Source organism: Penicillium angulare (genome assembly GCF_028827245.1).
Source record: "Penicillium angulare strain IBT 27051 chromosome Unknown utg000008l_segment0_segment0, whole genome shotgun sequence".
Lineage (NCBI taxonomy): Eukaryota > Fungi > Ascomycota > Eurotiomycetes > Eurotiales > Aspergillaceae > Penicillium > Penicillium angulare.
The window spans coordinates 2,451,315-2,461,037 of NW_026623167.1; the positions used below are offsets into that span (position 1 = coordinate 2,451,315).

A 9,723-nucleotide genomic window follows, 5' to 3' on the forward strand; every position below is an offset into this window, starting at 1 on the left:
CGGTGCTATCCAGAGCTCTGGTTCCATCATAACTCTGCGACAAGAATCGCCAACCCAATCTACGATGCGAGTTCCAACGTTGTAAGTGCAAATTACCACGATTCTTGGGCTACTGTCTTAATTAACCATTTGAGGTTGAACGACTTGATGAAATCATGGAAGCGTATCAAACATCTATCTTCTTACATTCCGTCATTTCTACACTGTGAAAAGACATACATGGCGCTGAATTGCCAGTGGGTGGCCCTAACATACACCAAGCAATCATTTCCATGATCCCAGATGCTCGCGACAGAACCTCCTACTTTCCTCAGTAACATCATATCCATTGACCCACATTCTACCACCAGGCTCCAACGTGCTCGTGCAAGCTGGATCAGGGGTGGCTTTCTCCCGTATCATTCTCTCTCTAATCTTCTCTTCTCCAAGCTCAGCCCACTGTGCCCGCTGCATATCGCGAATAGTGTTCCATTTCAAATCACGCGCAATCTGAAGCTCTCCATCTGACAGTGTCATGTCACTGGCAGTGCCACGGCTGATACTGCGTAGATGATCGACACGAGCCTGTCTAAACTGACTCCAACCACTCATCACCTTCGACAATTCCTCTGCATCTCCCGATTTCAAATGACCCACAAATTCCGCCAAGCTTGCCGCATCCTCGAAAGCCATTCCGGCTCCCTGCGCAGCGTGAGGAAGAAGAGCATGCGCCGCGTCCCCAACCAACGTTACTTTTCCAGATGTACTAACATAGCTTGGAATAGGAGGCACCTCGCCCAAAGTCCAGGAAACGCAGTCCTCTTGAACGAGAGACGTCAGCGCTCGCACTTCCTCACACCACTCAGATACAAGCCCGCACATTGTCTCAATGTTGGCAGGGTGATTCCAAGCCCCAACAGGTACTCCTTCGCTCGGCCGTGGGACACCAACAACAAGATTGTATAACTCCTTTGACGCAACTGTATATCCCAATACAAATACCTCAGGCCCCACCCATAGTTTTGCCTCCGGGGAAGCCATGAATGGTGCAGTAAGGGTATTAGAGAGCATCCGCGACCGCGGGATCACAGCACGGTAGTTATGCTCGCGATAAGCGGTTGGGGAAATATCCTTTGACGCTGGCAAGCATCGTCTAGCTCGAGACCAAATTCCATCTGCTGCGACCGTAAGATCGGCCTCAAAAAGCTCCCCGTCTACTGTACAGACAGTACCAGTCTTATCGTCCACTGATTTAACGGACTTCGAAAATAAAACAGATACATTTGGCAACTCTTTGACTCGTTCGAAGAGCGATTTCTGCAGGTCTGGCCGGTAGATCTGATATTGGGGCCAACCGTAGAGCCATGTGCTGGATGGGTTGTTCATGTTGAAGGTCAATTCTGAATTATCTTCCCAGCGGCGAATAGACAGGTGAGACGATTGGAAAGCAACCTTTTCCAAGGTCGGAGTTAGGCCCCATTTGTGTAAAATGCGGGTGCTATTTGCGAAGAGTTGCAGTCCAGCGCCCAGCTCGCTGAGAGAGGCGTTTGATTCTAGAATTGTAATCCGGTGGTTGGGATTTATGTCTGAGAGCGCTATTGCTGATGAAAGGCCGGCCATCCCACCGCCGATGACTGTGATTTTCAACGGGATACCTGGCTGGTTGGAAGACATCTTGGCATGCAAAACCTCTGTAGAATGTTCTCACGTTCTAGGTGCAGCTGTTTTTGGGTGATGGGAAAGGAATGTAAAAACTATTTCCGAGGCCGAGGGTACGAAAAGCTTCACCTATGAGCATCGGCCACTGCCGCTAAGTAAATAGAGCGGAAACCTTCCAAAAGGCGAATTTTGCAGGCTTTCTGACACGTATGACAAGGTGCGAGTTGGGGGCAGCAAGCACATTGGCAGGATCTGCATATATCTTGAACGACCATTGTATTTGTCTTCGGAGCTCTACATTTCCTTGCCGATTCTGCATGTAGATGATTTGGAAGTGATCCTGCATCGTTCTGGCCGAATATAGGTTGCCTTTGTGAATCCGGTATGTTGGTCTGTAACGACTAGTATTACATGTAAATACAGTATTGTTTCATACATACTGTAATTCGAGTACCTTGGCCCATTGGACCCACCTTTCATATTGCCTTGCAGAAACCTGAGAAATTCTTACCATCATACAGGAGACTCTTTGATTGGACATCCAGTGTTGCATCTTCCCAAACTTGGAATGACCCCAGCAGTATGCGGTGATTCGTTATGCTTGTAACACCTTCTGGTCCATTGGTTACCTCCTGCGTATGACATATATCGTTATCCAGTCAAGTGGACGCTATTAGTTGAGCACAGCAAATAGTGTAGATTGCTTTTTCGGAATTATTGAAAGAAAACATGCGGTAATTGACCAGATTTGTGCCTTTTTGATGTCTCGAGTATTGGGCTACAGTAAACAGCTATGGGGGTATGAACGTGTTACAATTCACTATTACAGTACTGCATGCTACTCTCAGAACTCGCCACGATGATCTTTTTCCTGGAATGGGCCGGACCACCCATTACAAGGATGTGGAGCCTCTAGTTCCCCTTCCCGTGCACGGCCCGGCTGCAGGGCTGCAAGATGTTATGCAGGGACGGGATAGAACCCCGTATAAAAAGAATACTGTGTAACCAAGCGAGTATACTCCGTCCACTTAGATATCTTTTAATCTGGCTTTCAAAGCGGGAGTTCTCATTATTCGATAGATGATCTTTGGACGGAGATGGCGGTGAAGCTCACTTCAAATTACAAAAATGCAGTGTAAGTACAGAAAATAATATTGCATTAATTGTGCACTTCTATATGCAGCTTTCAGTTTTCGGAGTAAATCCTAATTATTGCCCAAATGCGTACAAGTAAGCGCTCGGTGATGTTCGGCTTAGTTTTGAATTTGTGTTTTTCAACTTGGTCGCACAGGGGTACTTAATAACAATAGTATTAGTCCTAGCAATATTGAATATAGACAAAACAAATAAAATATTACTTTCCTAACAGTACTAGATATTATACACTAGGCTGAACGAAAAAGAAAGACGTTTATAAATAGATTAAAGATTATTAAGTAACTTAAGGCTTGAGTATAGTAATTCTAAACTTCAATATTAGTATACAATATACTCCCAAGATCTACAAGAGTTGAGACTTCAAGTTTGCAATAATATCTAGATTAGATGTATGACACATAGACTATCATACGAAGAAACGGTAGCGGTGTAGCTGTAGCTATATCTACATTAGATCGGGTACCACGAGATCAACGTCATCATATTGTAGACACAGGTTCACCGCAACCGTCTTGCTTCATAGTTCCTTTTCTATTGGTTGCTGGCAGAAGGAAATCAAGCCTAGACACATTTCTACGCCTACCACCCCTGTCCATTGGATTGAAATTCCTCTGCAAGCAGAAGAAATTGCAGGAGACTGAAGTTGTTGTTGGGCCTCCAGTGTTGCATCTTCCCAACCTTGGCAAGATCCCAACAATGTACAATGAAATATGTACATTTTGCTTGGTAATATCTTGTGGCCCATTAGTTGGCTCTCGCATAGATAGTCATTATCCAGCAACGGTGCCAGTGGGTAAGGTATAAATATCCCTCTTGGATCGTTTGATCTTCTCCGTTAAAGTTATACTTTTCTCATATCATCTATCAAATCTCAAATCTTCTCAAAGAATTATCGCAAGCCAAGATGGTTGCCAAAGAGGATTATGACGACATCCAGGGAGATATCTGGTCGGTTTTCTAATCTGGCAACCGCCAATGATATTCGCGCTAACTTGAATCTAGGCCTGGTTTGTCGAAACAATACGAAGCATTTTACTTTTTCAGCATCGAGGATGTCGCACTATTTAGACCCGTCTTGAAAAAGCTTGCAGATAGTGAGATTACTAGCGCCACGCATGCCATGGCCTCTCGTTACGCTATCCAGAAGGTTAAGGCAGAACAAGCCAAAAAGAAAGGTGAAGAAACTAAGAGCAAAGGAGCTGGAGGGCTTTTCGGCTTGGTGGAGAGCGGGTTCGATTTGGCAGGCGCCGTGGCGCACACCGCGGTAGACGTCACCGTTGGCGTGGCCAAGTTCCCAATCGAATTTTTTGAACATCTTGTCCCGAAAGATGCGAAGGACATCCCGAGGGCGAAAGCATCCCCAAGTCATGTGGGCTTAGCTGGGGTTAACATCTCTTTCACCTACGTAGGAATGCAGAAGGTAATTGTCATCGTTTTGCTTTGAGCCTCCAAAAGCTAACTATAATTACTTACATCTATTCAGCTCTGGAGCGAAGATCCCTTCGATGACCTTTACATCAAGGGTATGCAACAGGACATGATGGGTGAAGGCAGAGATCAGAAGGAATACTGGTTTAAAGAATTCTTGAAAGATGAGGAGAACGGAAAACCTAGCAAGATCGATGGAATGGTGCTGGTTTGTGGCACTAAAGAAGAGGTCCAGGATAAAGTGAAGTACCTGGAAGAAAACTACTTTGGTGAAAAGCAGGGATGTCGTCACATCAGGACTTTGGACGGCCAAGAAAGGCCACAGCCAAACCGGGGTCATGAACAGTAAGAAGTCCCAGATTCTGGTGCTGGAAAATGTGAACCTAACTGCATCTCAGCTTTGGCTATTTGGACGGCATTTCGCAGCCACTCTTGAAGGGTTTCGACGATGAAGATCTTAAGTCAAAAGGAGCTCGCAAGTTTGCTACTCGTCCTGGGTGAATTACAACACAGTATTATTCATGGTTGTCTTAGGATGCTGACTTATTCTAGTGTCATCATCTTTGGACACGACGGAGAGGAGGAAGGTATGGAGTGGCCAGATTGGGCCAGAAACGGAAGTATCCAGGTGGTTCGCAGACTTAAACAGTTTGTGCCAGAATGGAACAAGTATGTTTCCACCTCTTTCCCATGTTAAAAACCATAATCTAACGCAGTGAGTAGCTTCCTGGTAGAGCAGGCCCCGAAGTTCCACCTCACCGCGGACCAGCTCGGTGCTCGGGTAATGGGTCGCTGGAAGAGCGGTAAGATGCTGCCTGTGGCCAGCTTCCTGCATGTACCAGGTGCTAAGATTTATTTTCAATGTTAGGAGCACCTGTTCAGCTGCATCCCGATACGGACTGTCCAGCCGATGCAAAGTTAAACGACTTCGACTATGACGCAGACTGCCAGCTTAAGTGCCCATTTGCATCACACATGCGCAAGACCAAGCCTCGAATCGGCGTAGACAATGCTGATAAGTTCGACATCATGCGTCGCGGTCTCCCTTTTGGACCGGAGCACGATCCCAAAACCGAGCCTACTAAGACCACACAAGACCGTGGTCTGATGTTCGTTTGTTACCAAACCAGCCTTAACAATGGCTTCTCTTTCATTAAAAACAGTAAGTGATATCTCCCTTGAGAAAATGCCTATCAAGCCGCTGACTTCCTATTCAAGAGTGGTGTAACTTGGATAACTTTCCAAGCAACAAGGAAAAGTTCACTGGCGGCATTCTTCCGGGGCAGGATCCCGTCATTGCTCAAGAGCTTCCATCTACCAAGCAAGCTGATGACAGAAGTTTGACCTTCAGTCTCACCGATGGCAAAGGCCAGCACAGCCAGATGGTATTCCCTTCTTTCGTTCATTCGCAGGGCGGTGATTACTTCTTTTCACCATCTCTGTCGCTGCTTCGTACTCTGTCCACGGCTAAATAGGCTGTGTCGAGACCCATGCGCTGGTATTTGTGGCAGATCTTGTCACTGCATCAAAAGCCCATGGTTAGATGGATTACAACGGCTGAATTGGTTTGAAGTTGTTACGTTCCGGGATTATATGTCACTCATTGTCTGTTATCAGTCAAAACACCAAAACCCAAAATTGAAATATTGTTTTTCGTTGCGTCCAAGTTACCCAAATGTTCGAACTTAATACTCACTGATTCAACACGTAGTCAAAACTTTCTGCCGGCTTTGGATAGTGGTGTGTGCCTCCTGGATTTACCATACTTTGTTAGCCCGTGGTGTAGAGCCCATTGGAATTGCTTGGTAAAGCAGAGCTATCTGACTATAAAGAGAAATACACAACAAGCTGCTGTAAAAGACGGTGCGAAATCCTAAGGTAGGTCATGTATTGCGCCAATGCATAGATTACACATAGTATGTACCTGAAAACAAAAACTTGACTGATTATATGTGTAGGCGGCATATGTACTAGTTGACTATATGTAGTAGAGAGGTGGGAATGAGTCGGTACGGCGGGGACATATATCTCTTACTAATACTAGCAGTACAGTATTATATACTAGTAGATAACTTATCGACTACTCCAGCCTACTTGAAGCTAATAATATTTGTATTTTCAGATGAATATCCAAAAGCTTCGACTTCAGGATCATTGGATCGTAACATGGAATGTCCATCAAAGCGGAGCAATATATTAAAAGACTACAATGCAACGGTAGTAATATGGCACTTAGCATTGAGATGTTTTGACCAGGTGCTTGCTGTAGAAGTTGGTGAATGTCATTTTAATGATTGGTCAAATCTACATTCCACGAATTTAGGGATTTCCACCTTGTTACGCCAATCACACAATGAGGCATATGAAGCGTAGAAATGGTGCCTATCATCCATCGGAGCCGGATCTTCAAGTTCTTAGCAGGACCAGCAATTAGTCTGAATATCGTGTTACCCATATTATGCATATCTCGCATTCTTCACCCGTATCCTTGTCGCATCAGGACACCCGTCGGAGGTTGTCCTAACTCACCCCCTGCTTAGCATTGCACGGGACCAGCCTTCACCTCGGCTTGCACACCTTAATTACGGTGGAGAGCATTACCCGGACCTAGCTTCTAATGTCTTTGCTAGTACCTTACCTGGCCTTCCATTTCTGGGGGAATTGACCTGAAACAAAACAACAACCGCTTATTCAATCTTGCATGATCTGCAACCGATTCAGATCTGCATGCTCTTCACGATCATACCCGGACAAGATTAAATTAAGCTGTAAGGGTAGATCAAGTTTTAAACTTAGACAAGTTTAAAAAAGAAAAAAAAAACAACAATATTTGGTGCAAACATTCTTTGTGCAACATGGTTTCTCTGGCTAACCGGGTCAATGATCAACATCGCAATGATTTACTTAATTATTGCTTGATAAAGGGGCCCGCCAGGGATGCTATGCTGCATGCTATGCAGTGTTGTATCCCAGCAATATTCGGTGTTGATGACTGAATAGCATTTAGAAATACATCTTAAAAAGCAGAACTTGCGCCTGCGAAATGAAGGTTTATTCAATCATCACAATTCTGGAGCACCATTCGTTCTAGCTCCCATTCATTTAAGCTCCCATTCTTTTGAGCTTCCATTTTTTCCCCTGTGGTCGCGTACCAATTCATCCCAATCTCAAGATGAAAACCGAGTGGTATGCGCTTGCGTTTCTGCTGGGCGCCGTGCGGGCCCGAGTCGAAGACCTGAAAGACCTTGAGAAGGCGTACCAAGAAGGAAAGACGCCCGATACGACGAAGGTTCACGGCGTGGATGTTTCCACACTCTCGCAGACTCCACCCCAAGGTGAACAGATCCCAACCGATGGCTGGACTGCGGACTGTACTTCCACTGAGAGTGGCCACGACTGCAACCTAGCCTTTGATTCCGACAACGGTACCTACTGGCAGAGTGCTAGCGGTGGGAACGCCCAATCCATCACCATTCATCTCGGGGGTGATGAGGTGGCTATCAGTGGTCTCATAGTTGTACCTCTCCAAGGTGGAGATGAGACTCATTTCATCGAGGAACACGAAGTCTTCTTGAGTACCGACGGTGAAAACTGGGATCGTGTTGCCTATGGAACCTGGTGGCCGGATGACAGTCAGAAGGTATCAGCATTTCAACCACGCAAAGCCAAGCATGTACGCTTGTCAGGCCCTGCTCCAAACGGTATTGCCATCGACGATATCGCCATCTACCAAGATAAATACATCAAGCCTAATCCCTCCAAGCTTGGAGCTTGGGGCCCAACGATCGATTTCCCTGTTGTTCCAGTTTCGGCTGCCGTCGATGCACACACTGGAGACGTGGTTGCTTGGTCCGCTTGGGGTTACGACCAGTTCGTTGCCGGCAAGGGAGCGAAGACCCAAACCGCTACATGGAGTCCCAACAAACAAACTGTGACCAAGCGTACTGTCTCCGACACCCACCATGACATGTTCTGTTCGGGTATTTCGCTGGACGAGGACTCGAAGATTATCGTGACTGGCGGAGCTGATGGAGGACAGACTAGCATCTACAACACTACCGATGATGCCTGGTTCCAGGCGGCGGGTATGGTTCAGAGTCGCGGATACCAAGCATCTGCCACCTTGTCTGACGGGCGCATTTTCGTGATTGGAGGATCCTGGAGTGGAGGTGTCGGCGGCAAGAACGGCGAGGTCTACGACCCGAAGACCAACACATGGACTTCGCTCGACGATGCAAAGGTTGTGAAGATGTACACCAAGGACCGAAGGACCTACAGGCGCGACAACCACGGATGGCTATTCGGTTGGACTGACGGCTACACTTTCCAGGCAGGCCCATCTCAGCAGATGAACTGGTATGGCTCTTCCGGCACTGGTACTCAGCAAGGTGCAGGCCAGCGTACTGGTGACCAGGACGCCATGTGCGGCAATGCAGTCATGTATGACAATGGAAAGATCCTCACCTTTGGCGGCTCTCCATGGTATGAGGACAAAAACGCTACCACCAATGCCAACATCATCTCCCTTGATAAGCCCGACCAGGATGCCACTGTCTTGCCGAATGCTGGCGGCGGCATGCACTACGCGCGAACCTTCCACTCTTCTGTCGTTCTCCCCGATGGGTCAGTGTTTGTCAACGGTGGCCAGTCCTATGGAGTACCTTTCGGTCAGGACAATGTCCAGATGACCCCAGAGCTGTTTACTCCCGATTCCTCGAACGAGCAAGGAGGCACCTGGCAGGACCTGGAGACCAACACCATCATCCGAGTGTACCACAGTCTTTCCTTGTTGCTCCAAGATGGCACCGTTTTCACTGGTGGTGGCGGTCTCTGTGGAGAGTGCGCATCCAACCACTTCGATGGTCAAATCTACACCCCCGCTTATCTGCTGAATGAGGATGGGTCCCCCCGTGATCGTCCTGAGATCCAGAGTGTATCTCCCAGCTCCGTCAAGCCTGGCGCGATTGTCGAGGTCACCACTGCTGGCCCGGTTGACACCAAGGCGTCCATCATTCGCTATGGTTCCACTACCCATACCGTCAACACTGACCAGCGCCGCATCGCTGTTGAGTTGAAGTCGACTGGTGACAACAAGTACACCTTTGACATCCCCTCTGAGCCAGGCCAGGCTCTGCCTGGGTACTATATGCTCTTCGTCATGAAGGATGGAACGCCCAGCCACTCTGTCAATGTTCAAGTCACTTCTGAGTAACTGACGTATGGATATTGAAGGTCGATGCTGTAGTATAACTACATGGAGGAGACTCGGGACGGGTATGTTTGCACGTTTGTGCGGTTTGACCTACTCTCGGATGCAGACCTACTTTAAGCTTTAGGGTGGTTACTCTGACTATAGTCGGGCCCGGACCCAGGGGGGGGGGTCTCCGCGTTAAAAGTCTTGGTAAGGGGGGAGGGTCTGTGTGGGTCTCTAGAGAAAGTGGGTCTCAGATACTACCCCCTTCTAAATCTCTAATCTTTGAGATATTATAATCGCTCTTC

General features: G+C 47.3%; 3 protein-coding genes across 3 annotated transcripts; 2 read left to right on the forward strand and 1 right to left on the reverse strand.

Moving 5' to 3' along the window:
• Positions 1 to 264: 264 nt before the first annotated feature.
• Positions 265 to 1,653, reverse strand: N7478_011572 (uncharacterized protein; the record flags this gene model as incomplete). The annotated part of the gene is made up of 1 exon (XM_056927786.1): positions 265 to 1,653. The coding sequence occupies one exon, from the start codon at positions 1,651 to 1,653 to the stop codon at positions 265 to 267; it is 1,389 nt and encodes a 462-aa protein (XP_056774834.1).
• A 2,047-nt stretch (positions 1,654 to 3,700) lies between these two features.
• Positions 3,701 to 5,699, forward strand: N7478_011573 (Dyp-type peroxidase; the record flags this gene model as incomplete). The annotated part of the gene is made up of 8 exons (XM_056927787.1): positions 3,701 to 3,744; positions 3,799 to 4,216; positions 4,280 to 4,569; positions 4,623 to 4,721; positions 4,777 to 4,893; positions 4,948 to 5,027; positions 5,093 to 5,386; positions 5,443 to 5,699. 8 exons carry the CDS (start codon positions 3,701 to 3,703, stop codon positions 5,697 to 5,699), a joined length of 1,599 nt encoding a protein of 532 aa, XP_056774835.1.
• Positions 5,700 to 7,396: 1,697 nt separating this feature from the next.
• N7478_011574 (uncharacterized protein) lies at positions 7,397 to 9,436 on the forward strand (the record flags this gene model as incomplete). The annotated part of the gene is made up of 1 exon (XM_056927788.1): positions 7,397 to 9,436. One exon carries the CDS (start codon positions 7,397 to 7,399, stop codon positions 9,434 to 9,436), a length of 2,040 nt encoding a protein of 679 aa, XP_056774836.1.
• Between the last annotated feature and the right edge of the window lie 287 nt (positions 9,437 to 9,723).